The 21,683-nt window shown below is 36.1% G+C and overlaps 1 protein-coding gene across 1 annotated transcript in view; it reads right to left on the bottom strand.

The window, feature by feature from the left end:
* The window catches only part of LOC145277960 (guanylate cyclase soluble subunit alpha-2-like), a 580,255-nt gene that overhangs the window by 272,185 nt on the left and 286,387 nt on the right, over positions 1-21,683 (bottom strand). The window contains exon 2 of the mRNA XM_080130085.1: positions 21,417-21,484. Coding sequence (XP_079986211.1) covers positions 21,417-21,484 — 68 coding nt within the window. The remainder of the gene's footprint in view (positions 1-21,416; positions 21,485-21,683) is intronic.

Genomic DNA, 21,683 nt, shown 5'->3' with positions numbered 1-21,683 from the left:
CTTTCCTTTCACCTCCCCCCAAGAGTGGGTTCCAAACGGAAGGGCGTCCGATCCTCCACCCACCTACGGGCAAGCAGGGGGAGCTGGCCACCATCCCCCCACCAAAAGGGGAAGCCTGGTATTTTCTCACCCGAAAGGGGGGAGCTTGGCAGTTTCTCCCGCCAAAGGAGGGAGCCGGTGTCCCCCCAAGGGTGGGGGGCGAAGAGGCCAGGAGAAGGTGACTTTTTTCCTTGGGGGGGATTATCTCTCCCTGAAGGGTGGAGGCCGATACCAAGCATGTAAATCCAGAGGGGTGACTTTTTTTGTTACCCCTCGGAGTGGGAAGGGGGCCGATCACCCAGGCAACGCCGGGTAACCCCTGCTAGTATATATATACATATATATGATGATGGACTCTCCCGTCGATTTCGACGTATGAGGTTCAGACAACCCATATTTCTAAAACTCATTTATGCTTTTGCCTCTGATGACTTTTTAGTCCAGCAAGGGACTTGCAGACAAGGCCACAAATAGAACATGAATGTGGATTTAATGCTGCAGATATTGGTTCGGCTGGTAGTCGTTTTGCTCTTACTCTGTTTTCTTTCAGTTGCCTTCAACTTTCAGATTGAAACCTCTGGAGACCTTCAAAACACCTTGATCTCCATCCTTTTTGGTCATTCACCTCATCTTCAAAACTCCTGTATGGTATGTTCACTGCAGACAAGTTACTCTTCAACTTGTCCTTGTACCTAAGCCAAGGACGTCCGATAATTCTTTTACCACCCTCAAATTGACTGTACATCGCAATTTTTGGAATTCTGTCATCGGGCATCCTCAATACATGACCAGCCCACCGCAATTGTGATTGAATAAGGAATAATTCAATGCCAGATATTTTGCATTTTGTGAATAATTCGGCATTTGATACCTTGTCGCGAAGGCTAAGACCACATATGGAGCGTAGACAGCTTTTGTGGAAAACGTCCAGCTGATTAATGTGTTGTCTGTATGGAGTCCATGACTCAGATCCATAAAGAAGAATGGAAAGAACAACAGCACGGTAGACAAGGATTTTTGTGTCTAGTCGAATACCCCTTTCGTTCCACAAGCGATGGCGGAGATTTCCAAAGGCAAAAGTGGCCTTAGCAATCCTGTTGACAATTTCATCATCAAGAGAACCGCCCTGGTTCACCTTGCTACCAAGGTAAGGAAAGGACTTGACATAATTGATATTATAACCGTCGACTTTCAGCTTGCGCGCAGGAAATCTATACTCTGATGGATTTTGCTTTACGCCTTCAACTTGTTTTGGGGTAGGGTGTGGCTGATGCACTAGCTCAGTCTTCATTATGCTAATTGTCAGGCCAAAGGCCTTGCATGCGGCTGAAAATCGATCAAGAAGAACCTGGGCTTCCTCAAAGGACGTGGCTACCAGTGCGGCATCGTCAGCGAAGAGCAAGTCGCGAATAATTTCGGTGCGAAGAAGAGTCTTGGCCTTAAACCGTTGATGGTTAAATAAGCCACCGGATGACCGAAATTGAAACTTGACACCAGTGTCCAAATCATCAAATGCATGTTTCAGCATTAGTAAAAATAAAAGCGCAAAGAGGACTGGCGCCATTACACATCCCTGTTTGATCCCATTCGTAACATCAAATGGATCAGACATCATACCATCTGAGACAACACTAGCCTTCATCCCCTCGTGAAAGGAAATGATCACGTTCAGCATGTTTTCTGGAATACCAAGCCTTCTTAAAACTTGCCAAAGAGCATCGCGATTCACAGTGTCGAAGGCCTTCGTCAGGTCAACAAACACCATATACAATTCCTGATTTTTCTCACGGGCCTTTTCTGCCACCTGACGTAAGGAAAATATCATGTCAATGGTGCCGCGACCCGACCGAAACCCACACTGTGACTCTGGATACACCTTATCAACAAGACGATTTATGATTCGGTTTAGAATGAGCCTAGCCAGAATCTTTCCTGCAATTGAAAGCAGAGATATCCCCCGATGGTTGTCACAGACATTCTTGACTCCCTTATTTTTGTAGAGATGTTTGGTGCAGGCATCTTTGTAGTCCTGTGGAACTCGGCCTGCTTTCCATATCTTTACAAAGAGAGCATGGAGCTTTTTTACCAGCACATGCCCACCATGCTTGTACATTTCAGGCGGAATTGGATCCTTTGGTGATGGGGACTTGCCAGAAGCAATTTGTTTGATGGATTCCCATACCTCCTGATAAGCAGGTTCCAATGACAATTCTGGAATATCTGGATTCTGAGGAATAGAGGACACAACATCGCTGTCAATGGCAGATGAGGTGTTTAAGACAGTTTCAAAGTGCTCGTTCCAACGATTGAGAATATCTGATTCATCAGTCAGCAATGCCTCTCCATCGGCTGTGCTTAATGGGGAAGCACCACTTTTCTGAGGACCAAATACCTCTTTCTGACCATCATAGAAGGCTTTCGTGTTCTTGCTGTCAGCAGCTCCCTGCAGTGCAATTGCCTTATTGTACCACCATTGTTCTTTCATAGCTCGGAGAGCTCGCTGTACTTCACCTTTACACTTTTTGTAGGCTGTGTGCTTCACTGTTGAGTTTTTGTCCTCAATCCAAGATTTGTGAGATGAGTGCATTTGGTTAATCAGTGCTTTAACTTCATCGTCACTTTTGTCAAACCAATCCTGGTGTTTTCTTTTCGGTATTCCAAGGACTTCTACTGCTACAGCTTGAGTTGCTTCTCGCAATGCTTTCCAAGAAGATTCAACATCATCAGTTACATCAACACCCTCAAGGTTTTCATCAATCTTATTGGAGAGCTCAGTTCTCTTTTCCCTGGATTTAAGAGGCCGCACATCAATGCGTTTAGGGACTGTTGATTTTTTAACTCTCTGCCTTCGCACATGCAACGACAGTTTACTTCTGAGAAGAGCGTGATCGGAAAGATAGCAAAAAGTGTGGAAAGAGCGAGTAATTTTGAAGTCACTCATGTGCTTCCGCTTTGTTATGACGAAGTCAGTAAGATGCCAGTCCTTTGAACGAGGATGCATCCATGTCGTCCTCCGATGCACAGGTTGTTGGAATATGGTATTGGTAATACAGAGGTCAAACTCCCTACAGATTGTAATAAGTCGTAAACCATTTGCATTTACTTTGCCTATGCCATGCTTACCAAGTACACTGGTCCACGACAGATGGTCACTACCAACACGAGCATTGAAATCGCCAGCAAGAACGAGTTTATCATGGTGTCGAACTCTGGAGAGGACATCACGGAGGGTATCGTAGAAGTCATCCTTCTCTTGATCTGAACTGGCTAACGTTGGCGCGTAATAACTAACTAGCGTCACCTTGGTGTTTCCTTCTAACTCTAGGGAAAGAGTTGCCATACGATCAGATATGCCTTTGGGAAAAGACGACAAGGACTTTGCCATCTTGGACTTAATGGCAAAACCAACGCCTGATTGGCGGGGTTCATTTTCTGCCTTTCCTGACCAAAAGAAGTCATATCCACCCTTTTTCTCTCGAAGTTGAGAATTGCCAGGCAAGCGAGTGTCACATAAGACAGCAATGTCAACATCATACCTCTGTAACTCAAGAGAAACAAGGGCTGTCTTGCGCTCGGGTGCAGCATTATTATCCTGAAGGGTACGGACATTCCAACACCCTATTGAGAGATTCTTTGTTGAGGTTTTTTGTCGTATTCTATTGTTCTGACTGCGTAACTGGATAACCAGACAGCTGCAGCGGGCTGCAAAGTTAAGTGGTGAGCAAGCAATTTTTAGGGCTCCTTTTATCGCCCCCTCCCCGCCACAGGGAAAGCAGCGCTATCCCTAAATAGGGCTGCTTTGTCCCTGATGGAGGACACGAACAGCACAATTGCTCACAGGTTTGTGCTAGAACGGCCATCTACCATCAGCCGCCACTGTGCAGAGATCCGGCTGAGGACTTCCAGTAATATCCTTTACCTGTCCCCGTCGCTTTCACTCCATCGCCAGTGGACTTCTTGCAGGACAGTATGAGGTTTTCATAATGAAATTATGACAGGCTGTCCGAAACCCACACAAAGGACTTGATTTAAGTGGTGAAGGCTCGTGTAGGACCATCCACACTTTTTGGAACTGCTAATTAACTTACTCGGTGCAAACCAATTGCCACAGAACAAGCAGACAACAACCCTCAGGTTTGATGTAAGAGTTTCCTTCTCTTAGTGGTATAACCGCGCCCCCAGACACAAACCTGGTAATTTCCTTGTACCGGCGCAATATATATATATATATATATATATATATATATATATATATATATATATATATATATATATATATATATATATAAGTATACATACACACATGATGCTAGTTGACCGTTGACCCCGAAAAGGGGTTCATTCGCCCTTTGAAAGGTTTTGTTTTTAATCCTTCAGGGAGACTAGCCGCCCTCCTCACCAAACAAATCTGGTGGGGGAACCAGTTTAGTCGCCAGTGACCCGACTATGTGGCAGGTAGTACTGGGTTACATGGTACCAGTAGCATATGACATGACCTGACATAATACATATATATATATATATATATATATATATATATATATATATATATTGGGGGTCGATCTAAAGTAATGCATCCTAGTTTTTAACTACAGAAAAACAAAGGTTGACGAGCTACGAAGACGAGGGTGGTACCATTAAAACGAGCGATATTTTGTGAAATACAATTTTTTCTACATAGTCACCAGCATTCTTCAATACGCTTTTGCCAGCGATCAATTGATGACTGTGCTTTGTCATCCACATTTCTGTCGTAGCTATAAAATCGATAAACCTATCTCTTCAGTGTGCGAACATGGACCGCATCGGCTTCGTAAACGTTCAACAGGCGCCAGTGAATGTTTTCTGCCTGAAGGAATACATTGACGCGTCTTTTCTCCTATAAGCGTCCATGACAGTGGTTGTCTTCTTAAAGTCCCACGCTGTAAATATCTACAACATAAAGATGAAACTTTCAGGTCTTGAATGCATAAATTTTGTTATAATAATGCAATTTGCAATCCCCTCTGATCCATCCAGGCGGAATATTTACTAGGAGACATTACTTTTGGAACGCTCTCCATATATATATATATATATATATATATATATATATATATATATATATATATATATATAAATATATGTATATATATGTATATATATATTAAGATTATTAATTAATATACATATAAATATATTATATTTAGTTAGTACCACATCTCACATTTGTCGCCGTCGTAATGCTTTCGATAAAAAATATATAAGCTTAGAAATAAGTAGTCTTTCAGTCGAAAGTCTGCTTTTCGATTTCTTAGTTTAATAACTTTTAATCCGTTTCATTAATTAGCAACTTGAAGAACGACTGATTTTTTTTACTGTCGGCTACAAGAACAATTAAATATTAAATATATATATATTAATGCGGAAAATATATAAATGCTTATATTATTTCTCATATTTAATTTAATTTATTTTTACCAAGATCGATTTTTTTATAAACCGATTTGAGTTATTTCCCCTTTTTTCGGCGGTAATCAAACTAAAAATAATTTACACAACTTTCAAGCATTATTTTTGGAATTAGTTTAAATAAAATAATTTCCAATGTGATTTCACAATTAATGTTGTGGTCAAGTGGATTTTTTTTTAAAATAAACAAACCAATTAAACTACGATTATCTATTTAAAACAAAAACAAAAAAACTGTCATCACATTTTTTTAACAAGTTTTTTCTTCACATTTTTTAAACATCGTAACTGCTATTTTCTTTTCTTTTAACAACACAATAAGTCATAACTAATCATTTTTATAACATAAAAACGTGTATTTCGGTTAACAGAAATTCTACTTAGGTATTTTTTAAACTGAATTATTTACAGTTTGTTTTCGTTGCAACAGATCAGGTGACAAATCTTTCTAGACTGAGGCAACATCAACGAAATTCGCTTAAACTGGGGGGATTAAATTTCCGTGTTTTCATCTGTTCTTTTCTTTTTGAATATTTTGTTGGATTAACGATAGAGTTGACATATAGTAATGAAAAACTGCTCAATATCCTTAGTATAGCAAGTGTGACCAAACCGAACATGGTGTTGACCCTGGTTACGCTGGCTATCCATGCTAGTATATATATATATATATATATATATATATATATATATATATAGTCATCCACATACAGTACTGTTTCGCTGTTTCACAGCTCATCAGTGCGGCTAGACAGGCAACTACCTCAAGCCAGGATTGAAACCCGACTGTCTGTATGGCAGTCAAGGCTCCTAACTATTACGCTATTGGCGGCCGCTGAACGAGTAGTGAATTTAACGATGTTTTGACATCGTCCAAAATACCGCCGCTCGATTTGTTTACACAAAGAGCGTCGCTTATACGCTAATGGTAATTCGTGTATCACTTCTCAATATGCTCAACTCAAGGTGAGGAGCATTATAGTCATTTACATACAGTACTGTTTTGCTGTTTCACAGCTCATCAGTGCGGCTAGACAGGCAACCACCTCAAGCCAGGATATAAACCCGACTGTCTGTATGGCAGTCAAGGCTCCTAACCATACATATATATATATATATATATATATATATATATATATATATATATATATATATATATATATAGGCTGTCCAGAATTTCACTGAAGAGTTAAAAAAATATTTGCCATTTTATCATTAGAGATTATTATTATTGTTTTCTCTCTCAAATATTTTACAGATAATATTTTGGAAATTTATTATTGATAAGTATAGCGCTGAACAACGTACGCAAGTTGTGAAATTGTTTTACCAAAATCAGGAAATGCTTTGCCGACATTATCTCTCGCTATGGCAATGTCAAATGGCCACGTTCCCCAGACTTGACTAGCCCAACTTTTTCTTGCGGCGATATCTTAAAAAAAAAAAAGAGTCTATGTTAACAAACCGCAAACCATGCAAGAATTGAAGGGAAACATCAGGAACGAAATAAGGGAATTAAACCGTAATTCAAAGATTCTGCAATCTGTCATGAATAATGTTTTGGAAAGAGCACAAATATGCAGAGCTGAAAATGGGCAACATTTAAAAGACATTATTTTTTTATAAATAAAAATTGTTTGAATTTTGCATTTTTTTGAAAACAAATTTCCCAATCTCTTAGTCAGATTGCGCCAAAATTACAGAAAGATATCATAAAAAAAAAGAACCAACCTTTCTCTGACTTTTGAAACACCCTGTATATAAGGAGCATTACATTTACGCTAGCGGCATTTTGTTATTTACTGTTTCATTGCTTTCAAGCTTATCATAGCGGATAGACTGGCAACTAACTCAAGCCAGGATTGAAACTCGACCGCCCATGCAACAGTCTGCGGTTCTCATCGTTACGCTATGATAAACATTGTCGAAAAGAACTAAGCTCCATTTGTTTACAAAAAAGGCATTGCTTTTTACGTTGGCGGCATTTTGTTAGTTCGTTCTCCAATATGCTCAACCCAAGATAGGGAGAATTTATAGTAATTCACATACAGTAGTACTATTTCGCTGTATCACAGCTCATAATTGCGGCATGATTACACATATCCATAAAATCGGAAGAGCTGTTGCAATGTGTTTTGTTTTAGTTACCGCCATCTTTTATTTTCTTTTTAAGTTGATGAGTTCCTATTGTTCTGATGAATAAAATCAGAATAAATTCATACATCGACATAATAATTGCATGAATGATTCTGCGTTATATATATATCGTAGTGGTTAGGAGCCTTGACTGTCGTACAGAAAGTCGGGTTTCAATCCTGGCTTGAGGTAGTTGCCTGACTAGCCGCACTGATGACCTGTGAAACAGCGAAGCAGTACTGTATGTGAATGAGTATATATATATATATATATATAATGAGAATAATGGAAATAGTATTCCGACAAAATAGAAAAATAAAAAGAAACAAACCGTTTCGTCATTATTTAGAGTAAGTCTCGAAATAAAGACGAAACGTTCATGAACACATAACTCGGTTGGTTCCTTTTTATTTCTCTCTCTCTCTCTCTCTGTATATATATATATATATATATATATATATATATATATATATATATATATATATATATATATGGTACACATAATAACCAAAACGTATGTCAGTATATCTATTCATATCAATGGGAAAATTAATTGTGTTGCAATCATATTTGAAATTTCGTCCATATTCTATTTTCTATCACTTCAAAACTTTGCATTTCACTTCTCCTCCTCTAACTACCAAAATCTATTTCAAAAGAATAATGGTTTGTTACAGACAAAATGCAAATAGCCAAATATAGTAAACGTAGTGCATTAGTACAACCGTAATTGTTTAAAATCATTCTACTTACTTTCTTTATAAGCGATGTCGTTGAAGATTGTTTTCTTTTCTGATTTCAGTTTCCAACAATATTTAAAGAATCAATACAATTTAAGAATGAAATTCTAAACACTAATAAGCAATTTTTTTACAAAATATTAGGAAGACTGTTGTAAAATGTAATAGCTATTTATGTACAGCATATATATATATATATATATATATGATTGCAACGTCTTGTCAGACGAGTGCCACTCCCTCAGACACTTAAAATCCATGAGCCCAAAAATGACTTCCATCGTCAAAGGACCATTTCATAGACAAATCCCTAAGTGAGTATCTATACACAGATGATGTTACAGAGTGTTTGCTTTGTACGACTGCTAAGTCTCTCTCTCTTTTGCTCTCTCGGTTCAAAATGTTGAGATCCAGCAACAAGCAAGAGCAAGATAGCCAGCAACAAGTTAAACTGCAGACCAGCTTAATGCAGGTAGTGATCTCCCGCTTTATGGTTTTTTAAATTAGAGATTTGCCTTTCCTAGAAAGGTTGCCTTCACCACGGCTTACGGGAGCCCTCTCCACCCCAACACACACACACACACACACACACACACACACACAGATATATACATATATATAAGTAATTAAAGTGGAAACTCAAGAAGGAGATATTGGTTGTGAATATAAAAATAATATTTATAAAACAGTCTTAACGAAATAAAAATATTCAATATTTCTGATAGAGCATTGTTACAAAATGGAAAACAATTGTGCAAAATCAATGTAAAATAAGTTAATTTTTACAACGTTTATTATTAGCCATAAGAGGTACAAGATGGAAATGTCCTCATACTATAGAGTTTCAAAGAATGGCTTCATCCTCAAAGGGAAGATAGCAACAAAATATAGTAATAGGCTGGCTATAATTTTGCTGTTTAACACATAAATTGAAAACTTGAAAATATGGAGAAAATCTTCTTTTTTTTTAGAAAATGATATAGAAATATATAAGTCAAAAGGATATTCCATGTGGAAACCAGGTTTTTAGATGAAGGTAATAACGGGGAAAAATAAAGGCAAGAAGATACAAGAATTGATAGGTTAAAGTAAAAATTAAAAAAAGTATAAACGGAAAACCAAATGGTAGGACACCCTTCTTAAACCTGAGAAAACAGACAATATATACCCATAAATGCGAGAAAAACCTCCGATGTGTATCAGCTATCTCTCGGTACGCTAAAAGGAAATCAAAATTTAAAAAAGATGAAAAAAAAACACCATCTACCAAAAGTTTCAGGGAGGAGAACATATTTCCACGACTATTTCTATGTAATACATTTTACAAAACCTAACTATTATATATATATATATATATATATATATATATGTATATATATATATATATATACATACATACATACAGAGTGAAAAAATAAAATTGTCGCCATTAAAAAGACGATATGATTCCATTTCCGTTTGATGGAAACCGTTTTTTTGCAGACTATTTATTAGTTGGCCAGTTGTGTACAAATCCCAAAAGCGATAGAAGCCTTCTATCATGTCTGAAAATGACACAATGTTCAACGAGCGAGATCGGAGATGCGCCGCTGTACAACTTATGCTCTCTACCGATCCAAATTATGTAAACAATACCCGCACCCTCAAAATGCAAATCCGCACTGCTCAACATTTCAGGGCACCGTTCAAGAAGTGCTCTGCCACGGTCATGGTTCTTGGAGCGATTTCAAGTTAGGGCTACGTCGTGCCCCATTACGTCTTCGAGGTCGACTTAAAAGTCAACACCAAAGTGTATTTGAATGTGTGGCAGCTGACAGACCTTGATTGTTGCAGCAGGACTCGACGCCATTACACAAGTACAAAGCGATCCAGGCTTGGCTTGGCTTCAGAAGGAGTGCTACGACTTTGTACTCTCCCCTAACTGCTCCACCCCCTGCGTCCTCGACCTGAACTCGCTAAACTACTTCAGACGTCGAAAACATCCCACAACACCAAAGCTAGCCTGATTGCCGTCATACGCCGGGTATTCGCCGAGCTCATGCCGGCGCCTGGGAAAAAAGATATGCAACCAGTTTTGGACCAGTATCAGATTGGTGATTGATTCTAAAGGCGGCTACATTGAATGAATGTCAGCTCTAGTACATAATCAAATTACCTAAATTGATTTTTCTTTATAAAAGTTTTAAAATAAATCTGTTTTCTTCTACAGGGCGACGAATTTATCGTTTCACCTCGTATATATATATATATATATATATATATATATATATATACATATATATATACATATATATATGTATGTATATATATATATATATAATTGGAAAAAAATCGTTTTTGGAATCGAAAAATGGGCACAATTTCTTTTTCTGATTCCGATACCGCAAAAAGTTCCGATTCTTCCGATTCCCATTGATCGTCCCAACATCAATTACGAATAAAACTAATTATATATATGTTTTTATGTATGTGTATTTATATATATGTCTGTATATATATATATATATATATATATATGCCGAAACATTTGTCCGTTAATAAAAATATTATGCACACACAAAATATATATATACCAATTATTATATATACATGTGTGTATGTATTGTGCGTGGATAATGTTATTATTAACGAACAAACGTTTCGTCATTTATCTAATGAGATTCGAAACCAACACTCCAGTTTTAACCTGAAACTCTAACATTCAGTCATCTTACGCTAGTGAAGGGATATATCGTTTCTCATGCATATAATTTATCTGCGTAATAAATTTGAATCTAGCCCCGTAAAATATTCGTGATACAACTGAAAAATGTCTGTAAATGACAATATATATATATATATATATATATATATATATATATATATATATACATATACATATATATATATTATTTTTAAAATGTAATTATCCACTGACACGTGTTTCGTCGTCTACGACTCATCAGACTGGCTGTATCTATATACACGATACACTCTGATGAGTCGTAGACGACGAAACACGTGTCAGTGGATAATTACATTTTAAAAATAATATATATATATATATATATATATATATATATATACAGCTCCCCATGTGGGGGTACCAAATTGGTTAAAAGGGAAAGTTATTCCCAACTCGCATTTAGGTAAAAATGCACTTTCGTAAATGATTGAATTCATTCAAAAAATATCGCTAACACCAAAGCAAAACAACATCTACACACACACACACACACACACACACACACACACACACATATATATATATATCTCAATACACACATATACATACATATATACATATACACACACATATATATACATATATATATATATATATATATATATATATATATATATGTATATATGTATGCATGTATTTGTGTGCGTGATTTTTCTATCTTTCATAAATTCCACTGAGATGTTTGCCATCGTCCATACATTCTGTGCGCATTCTCATCGTCGTTATGTTCAATACGATTCTAAGCATTTAGTTCCTATTTTCCCGAGAGACCAAACTCAGAGTCAGATTACGGGTTGAGAGATTTTAAAGACGCATTTCTGTTTATGCGATTAAGTATTTCACGCTATTCATTATCCATTGGATTCTCTCTGATGGACCAATAATTATCAGGCGTAAATATTTACTCTGCGGTGCCATCTGCAAGCCAAGTCAGATCTTCGAACTAAAAACTGGTTTTCTACTTATCCAGTGAGATATTAAGATAACGTTATCGGCATAATTTCACACAAGGAAATCTTACAAAGCGTCTATCTATAATCTATTTCTCTACTCCTAACTCTATTAATATATCGAAACTTGAGTTAACCTTGACCCGTTGAGTCACAAACCCTGCTATTATTTATTACACTTTGATTTCATTAGAAACGATTTTTGCACAGCTAAAAATACGTCTCTTTACGTTCATATTATTCTTATGAAAAATAAAGTACTGAGGAGATTTAATAATCTACTGAACCGTATTCACTGTAAACAGCGTACATCTCACTTGTGATTGGACTGCAGGGAATCGAGCAGCGAGATATTTGTTCACATTACGTCTCAAATTGTACAGGTTATTACAGTGCGGGGAAAAAGTAAATAGGGAGGGAATTGTAAAGTTTAGCAGTCCGAGGGTAGAAACTATTAAAGTGCAAGGTTTTCCGGCATCTAGGGACCTCAATAGTGAAGGGGTATGATTTTGCATCTTGTCATGTTAGTCGGGAATATCTACGTTGAGGGGTGTTATGGGGTTAAATGGTAATAAGAGCGAAGGAACACAAATTTTTTAGGAAACGAACATGTATTCACATATATTACAGGCAAAGCGTGTTGAGTAATACCATTCCTCAACGGTGGGGCGTATGCACCCGACCTTCTTGGTCGCGTGCCAATCTCTGACTGCCGGGCACCAGTACTTGATACCGGAAGTGACGTCATCAGATGAAGTGGCGTCATGAGATAGTCCATTAATCCCATGGAGGGGCGTGTCCAACAAGGGGAACCAGAGCTATGAGCTCATCAGAACACGTTCCGATTCAAGTATTTGTAAAATAGTCACAGGTATGCAACACTTACGGCGATGCGACAGATGTCGGGGTTTTGATGATGGTGCAGCTCCTATTAGATTTTAGATTGTTTTAGACACTATCTAAAATTAGGAGACTAGTGGACGATGCACCAGCCCATTTGTGGCAACAATACTCCATGCATGCGCGAAATGGGGTTTTGCAAAGACATAGGATACTCTTCAGTCTGAATAGTTTCCTAGCTCCGTAGAGGGAATCAACCTTATTTGAAGCAATGCATTTGTTACAATTCATGTTGTCTGTGAAAGTTAATTCCGGGAGTTTGAAGGATGTGCTGCTTTAGTTTCTAACGGACATATGTAATTTACATACGTTGTGCCTTTAAGAACTTTTCATACATTTTTTTTTCGTATAGGCACTTTTATTGGTAGCATGTACATGAAAATCTCTTTTCAAAGTAATCTCTCTCAGCTACAATTTACTCGTTGTACCATTCCAACAACTTCTGGATGGCACCCTTGTGTGAGCATGTCAATGATCCTTGTCACTGCCCTTTTCATCCATTTGTCTCATAACGACAACCTCTAAGGTTTCCCTTGAGCTTAGGGAATAACCAAAATCACAGGAGGCAAGGTCTGGACTTTAGAAAGGGTAAGGAACTGCCTTGATGCCCATCTTGGTCAAATAGTTTGTGACAAGTATGGAGCATCCTTGGGAAAACTTTCCGCAAATCTTCTGGATCTTCAGTTCCTCGCGAATAATTGTGTATACCGTTCACACACTGACATCAAACTGGGCAGTTATTGTCTCTATAAACACACGACGGTCCTTATCCATGAAAATCAGTAGAAACCAAATAACGCAATAAAAAATTTGTTTGATTTTTAAGAAAAGATAAGAAAAAACTTCTGTCTAAGACATTAAAAGAAAATCCACGTTAAGAGATATTTTATTTAAATATTTAATCAACAATTAAAAATAACAACAAAAAACAGTTTTCATATTATAATGTACCTCGTTCGCCTTAAATACATATTATTCTATATTTTTCCATATTTATTTAAAAAAAGTCAGTATATTAAAAAAATAAATAAATGATTCTATTCATATTAAAATTGCATCTTTTTAAAAATTTCAATCTCATTCAAAATACGCATACATACAAAATACTCTATAAGATGCGAACATTTCTAGACGCAAACACGTGCCATAAGGCACATGACATATCTCTCGGACTTGACTTATGTTTTTTTTTTATCTCAGTCAGAGTCTAGCCCCTACCCTGCCTTGCAGAGAGAGAGAGAGAGAGAGAGAGAGAGAGAGAGAGAGAGAGAGAGAGAGAGAGAGAGAGAGAGAGGGAACGTATATTTTTTCTGGCTTCCTTTTATCTGTTTTGAAGATTTCTTTCTTCGAACGCACAAAGAATATTCACTGTTCAAAATTCTTATTCTCTAAAAAAAAAAATCAATGAATAAAGTACCAAATAAATCCGAAAATACGGAGACCAAAACCTTGTGTGCTAATGTTTGCGTCACCGGTTGATTTGCACAGGTGTAATCTGTTGTTCTGTACGTATGTAACAGAGTTGCTGAGGCTGGTAACAGCAGCAGCAGCTAACATATGCCAATGACTAATACGGCTGCACGATGTGACATCATAGCAGAGACACAAGGACACACTTGGACAGAAAGAGGTCTTCAGAGAAGCAAGTGTTCGAGACATGGCCGCTGTTTGGAAAAGCACGTGTCCGATAGACGTGGGGTGAAGTCACAGCAGATACAAAAATTACACTCGGCTGGAGAAGGAGACGTGAAGTGTTTAAATATTAAGAAGAAAATGCCTTGTTGGCAATACTAGATATAAAGGCTTTTTGTTAAAAAAAAGTGAGTTGAGTTTTTTCTGTTCTTCTTTGTTTTGCATAACAACTGCGTTACATTCATCTAACAATCTATTTGAAGGTAAAATAAGGTGATGAATTCAGAGCTCATTTCCTTTCACACAGATTGCCGTAAGAAATTACAAAAACAGCTCTTAATCGTCGATCATGGAACACTCTTTTGGCACAGCCGAATGGCAGATTCGAATAATAAATGGATGCACTATCGTATGATACTTTCAAATTCTCTGCTATTTAAGGCAAATCCAGTCCATCAAAAGTGTGGATTTTTTATGTTCTACGTGACAACTGCTCATATTTGGATCATTTGAACGTTAAACACCATTATTGTCGGTACGATCACGATTAAAGTAAATATATCACTTCATAACCGTTGTTTCGGACGGAGCAGAGTACGACTAATACTTATCAATCATATACTTGTAGCGCTTGTTTTACTGGTTGAGTGTTTGAGGCTACCAACTCGATGATTGTTGTTTCGATCCTGAGCTTGGGATGTGTGCTGGTCTAGCAACAAAGAAGAAACAGCGAAACGGTTCGCATGAGAATGACTATATATATATATATATATATATATATATATATATATATATATATATATAATTATAAAACTCAAATGACCTTGTAACGAGTGATGTAACCAACTTTCCTGTTTACGACATCCGGTTGCACATGCGCGCATAAACATTAACCCATATAACCCATAACAACGAAACAAATAAACACAAATCGAATTTTTTTTGCAGATTTTGACATGCGCACTGAAATACTAACGTTATTATTTCGAAATCATTATTTAACATGGGAAGAGTGGGGGTGTTTTGCAACTATTCTTTATTACAACTATACTGTCGCTAAATAAATTTAATCCGTTGACAAACATAAGAACAATTGTAGTAAAGCGAAGACTACTACTACTACTCCTACTTTCTACCCGTCCCTTTTCCTTCCTTCCTTCTTTTTTATTTTTTGTTTACATTTCTAGATACAAAATAGTTGCGTGAGAACGCTGAATTTGTTGACACATTTGCTAATCTGTTTCAATATTAGTTTTATTTTATTTATTTAGGTTTTATTTTTTGTGCTTCAGGTTTTATTAATTATTTTTATTTAGCTTTTAAGTTTCTATAACTTGGTTGAAGGATTCCAATATGGGTTTTTCATTCTTATATTTCTCATCGGTAGGTTCATGTGCGTTTTTGCTGCTAAATGACTTTCGTCGGCGTTCGATTCGTAGGAAATCATGTTTAATTTTCGATTTTTGAGTGATTATTCGGAAAAATAGGTAAATTTACCTCATATCGATACATGCAATATATTGTATCTGTTTAAAATTTTTGATGAGGATACATGAAATTATATATATATATATATATATATATATATATATATATATATATATAGCTTGACTGAAATAAAAGACCTTACATGTAGATACCACGAAAGATATTAGCATTTAATGCATATGCCTATACATATTTTTCGCTTTGATATTGGTATTAAAAGTCTACATTTTCTCTTTAAAATTCATCAAAACGAACTTCTTAACATACCAGGTCATAGATATGCCAGCGGCTACACGAACTAATTTGCATATTCATTTTGAAAACAAGCGCAAATTAATTACTTATTTATCTTTTATGGTTTCTTATTAGATAACTGGTTTCGTTTAACTATTGCGTTCAATTCTATTTGTGTATAGTTTCAACATTCTGCACAATTGCGTAGAATTTAAGAAAAACACGTTTTAACACACAGAAAGCGTAATGGTTAGGAGGCTTGACTTTCGTACAGACGGTCGGGTTTCAATCCTGGCTAGATGTAGTTGCCTGTCTAGCCGTACTGATGAGCTGTGAAACAGCGAAATAGTAATGTATGTGGATGACTATATATATATATAAAGGAACAAACCGTATTATGTGTTCATCAACGTTTCGTCTTTATTTCGAGACTTCCCCTGGATGAATGAGATTAAGAAACAAAAAATACCAGTACAAAATATTTTTTGTTTCTTAATCTTCTTTTTATTTCTCTATTTTGTCGGAATACTATTTCCATTATTTTCATCATCATATATATAATATATATATATATATATATATATATATATATATATATATATATATATATATATATATATATATATATAAGTAGTTTACTCGGTATACGTGCGAAAAGTCTCTATCAAACTCCTTTCTGAATATTTAGTGTACAGAGTTGAAATTTGATATATAGGATGTTGGACCATTCGCACACATTCGATTTGTTTTTTAGCTTGTAAAATAGCTGGTAAGGCGTCAAAATTTAATCGAAAAGCATTGCCCTTAGCCTAGCGTAAGTTGTCTCTACCTGTTGATTTCTGCGCATGCTTAAATGAAAAGATATATGTTAAACTACGTTTTGTGTCAATTTATCTATATGCATGGATTTAGGTTATACGCTAACGGATAAAGCTGGGGAGCTATATGTTTTGGTTTCGATTCTAAGTTTTTTGTTTTACTTTTGAAATCAATACGATACAGTATTTTCCAAAAGTCTTGGCCACATTTAAAGTTCTAATATCTGTTTTACTATGAATTGTATTAAGATGAAAGTGGTCCCATTTTAAAGCTAAATGCATTAAGTGTTTTGTAACGCTATTATTTTACTTTTAATTTTTCAGATCCAGTAATGGGGTTCACTCAACCAGAAAAGGCGTTTTGTACGCTTGAATTAGCAAAAACTGAATCATGGCCACTTCTCCAACGTATATTCCATATCTCCAAATCTCACACCCAACGAGTTTTTTATTTTTTATTTCTGTGAGGATTTGTGAAAGGATTGATCTATGCACTTCCCATTTAAAGAGACGTGGATGAGCTTAAGGCCTGAATAACAAAATTTGTTATAACCATTGACAACGCAATGCTCGAAAGCGTTTGGCAAGAATTGGACTATCAGTTTCATGCGTGTCGTGTGACTAATAGTGCTCATATTGACCATTTTTGAACATTCCAGGAAAAACTAGAGATTACAAGCTTTCTTAATATACCAGATACGTTTTTATATCCTTAATAGTTCTCAAGATATTCAATGTTAAAATGTGCCCAAGACTTTTGGAACCCCCTGTATATTTGGTACAATAAAATAATCAATATAGTATTGGTTCTATAACATTTATATAATATTTTACAGAATCTGCATGAATTTAAATATAATAGTTAAGCATATTATCCGGGCGGTGTGTAGTATAATACATATAAAGATAATGAAAATAATATATGTAAATTAATAAGAGATGAAAAATTTCTTACACTTGTACATAACTTTTCAATTGGCATCTTATATTTTTTCTCCCCTTGTCTCCATTTTTTTCCAGGTCATATTAATTCAGTTCGGCTTGCTGTTTTTCTGTTGTTCTTGGCCTTCTGGCTGGGATCAAAGTGTAGTATCTGCTGGAACAGATACTGCAAGCAAAGACCATATGTGGGGGCAACCCCACATATAAGACCTTGGTCAATGTAGGGGAAACCCTTCATACCAATTGTCACTATCCAGCTCCCCTACTCCCCGGGGAGTTGGTCCTCATTTCCCCTTCACTACTCACATTAAAAATCGGCCTTCGGGCCGGGATCAAAGTGTAGTATCTGTTCTGCAGATGCTGCACTTAAGATACTTTGTACCAGTCCACAGAGGAGAAACCCTCTATACTGGGATAATTATTATTTTTGGTAACCAGAGTGCCCCCTTTTTGCCTACTTTTAGGGGAGCTGGTTTTTACCCCACATTAAAAACGGCCTTGTGCCTAATTTGCTTTGGTAGGGAAGCAAATAAATACATTAATTCAGTTGCAAAAACAACAAAAAACTGTCAAAATACAATAAAATTGACCTATTTAATATTTTGAAATATTTGCGCTATTTTGTAATGCGGTTACATTTTTAGGACGTGAAAATAATGTTTGAAACACGAAAAATCTTGAAACAAAAGCTCCCGATGCTTTCTGGGGCAATTACAGGGTGGTCGTTGTTGGAATTTCATCAAATGATAGCTTAGTTTTACAAGGGATAAGTATAACTTTGATAAATATCTCAAAGATTACTATTATAATGCTAGCAGGACCCGTGGAAATTCCACGGAATGAGAAATATATTTAATCAACAAATATGTTTTTAAAAAAAGCTGATATGATTTTGGATAGTGTAAAAGTTAAGGTTATTTTTTACAGGAAAACAAAAACAAAACAATAACATGCAGCAAATCTAAGTTTATTAACATTTCTATGAAAATACTGCCCATTGTATTTTAGATATAAACTAACCATAATGAGATAAATCAATAAGTAATAATAAATACTCAGAAAGAAATATTGTGCTACATAGTTCAATACAAATGATAAAATCGCATTGTGCGAGTCAGTTGTAATTTAATCATTAAATCCTGTACCTATTGGAAGACAATGTTCTTTTTTTATGCCTTGTTTCTTTCGAATGTTTATTTTTTAATGAAGATTTCACTGACTCCTTTCTTCGGCGTAGAACCGCTGCACGTCGGTTTTGCTACGAGTCCCTCAGAGAGCAAAAAGAAAAAATACTACAGAATCGCTATTCAAAAAATAAATAAATCTTGCATTTAATAGCGACAAAATTTGATAAGCTCCCGTGGTCTGGTGGTAAAACACCAAGCTACTTATCAGGCGATGCTGAGTTCGGTCCTTATCAACAAGTTTAGCCATACTGATGACATGTGATACTTAGAAAAATGCATGTCTATGGACAACTTACTTCTATGCACGTAAAAATAATATATTAATATATTTACAGAATATTATACAGATATGCACAGAATATCGATTGTGCAAATCAAAGAAGTGAATAAGATAAACATAATTTTAAAGAAAATAAAACGTATGTTGCTGACATTTTTTAAATGAGGATTGATTATTCTTATTATTTGGGCACTATGGTTCTCATCGTGAGTGCTTTCAGTTTATGTAAGGCTCGAGTTTCTCTGGTATATGTTGTTAAACTGAAATACATGTGTCAATTTCGGTAATATTTATCTCGAATCCGGGAATCTGTATGGAATTTCTAACGTAACCCATTAACTAATCTAGTAGGGTACTATTCTCTCATTCCGTCAACCGTGACTGGGTCGAAGTCCTAAGTAATTCGCAATTTTAAGGGCGCGTGCCGCAGTGGATAAAGTACTTTATATTTCAGTTGCAAGTCGCACTCTTCTAGAAGTTGAAAGTTAGATCCTCAGTGCATGCAACACTCAAAATAAATTGCGAATTACTTAGGATTTTTACTAAGCCATAGCAGACAGAACGAGATCATGCTACCATTGTGGATTAAATAAAGAATTTTGTTTGAAATTTCTCGGGGATTCTCGAGTTTGATACAAAGATTCCTGAGTTCAACAAGATACAGCTAAAGCAGGTCGAAGGATACTCCGAGGGAAACGTTGTGAAAATTACACCGAAATAACACAAATAAAATGAAAACAAATTTATCTTCAAATGTGACTGTTTTCAAGTGACAACCGTTCATCCCGCGAGATGATGGTGTAATCCTGGTGTCTACCTGCACCGCCGAGAATACAGCCAAACTCGGGAGTAGTAGTCAATGCCGCACTTGGTGCAGGTGTAAGGGGGTGGCTGCTGGGGTTGCTGATGTCGTTGCCTCCTCCTGAGTCTCTTCATTGCAATTCATTCCTCAAGCGCAGTTTCTTTGTCGTACTGCCAGTGGCGAAAGAGAGCAATTATCGACCAGGCTTTCCTATGCGCGGAGGGTGATGTGTAGGGCTAGGACAACAGCATATTCTTTTCATTATTTTGACTTTGGATTGGTTATCTGTTGATATCTCACATGCTTTTATATAGATGTAGTTCTCGATTGATTAACTGTGTCTGTTTCGGATATGAACTCGAGATTCGAAACAATGATAAAATATTCTGTTGTCATAGCCCTAGTGATGTAGAACTGCTGCTTGTCCTTCTTGGAAACATCTAAAAAGCGTAGTTTAGGGCATCCTGCGTTGCTTCTGACCTTAGCCAGCTTGCTGCAGAGAAGCACTTTATGGATGCATTACGCGTCCGTCCTCCTGACATGCCCCAACCTATGTAGTTCTACTGGAAAGGACAGTAAATCATGATGATCATCAATCTATCAATCTATCTATCTATTTCCTCTGTCTCTCTTTCTCTCTCTCTCTCTCTCTATATATATATGTATATATATATATATATATATATATATATATATATATATATATATATATATATATATATATATATACTGTTAAACTCAATGTAGAGAGAAAACTTCCTGCCGAAATTATTTGAAGTATTTAAAGGAATAAAGAAAATAAATAACAAGTCTGATAACCCCCAAACGTATAAAATCGATTCGAAAAGATATGCCTGACTCTATTTCCATAATAAAACTTAGTGATTTATAAGATTTTTTTTATTTTTTATTTTAATTTTTTAAACTTTTCAGGTTGAGATGTGCTCTTGTTTTCGTATTATTTTTATTTAACTTTAACGAGTGATACGTTATTTTATATACATTTTAATGTTAGTGCGAACAGTTAGGAAGCATATTTTTCCCTATAAGTTTTGAAGGAGATAATGAAGAATATACGAAAGTAAAACTTACTTTATTTTCTCTGCAACCGCCTCAGTTTCATTGATGAGGTTTTCCAGCGCCCTGTTCATGAAACACATCTGAAAAATAAAACAACAGAACCCATGAAGTACACAATTGCAATAGAGTACGCATATTTATGTTAATTTACCTCTTCTTCAGGAAGTTAGACACAAGGCCAGGTATTGTTTTAAAATGCTAGAATGTGCTCGAATCTAGAAAAAAATGTCTGAAAAAAAAGTAGTAGGCAGGCAAACTCGAACACGTACAACGAAGGAG

Source organism: Euprymna scolopes, chromosome 6, assembly GCF_053919585.1.
Source record: "Euprymna scolopes isolate OS-2025 chromosome 6, ASM5391958v1, whole genome shotgun sequence".
In the NCBI taxonomy this organism is placed as follows: Eukaryota; Metazoa; Mollusca; class Cephalopoda; order Sepiida; family Sepiolidae; genus Euprymna; species Euprymna scolopes.
The sequence above is the reverse complement of the archived record's forward strand: the minus strand, read 5'-3'. Positions and strand labels throughout refer to the sequence as shown.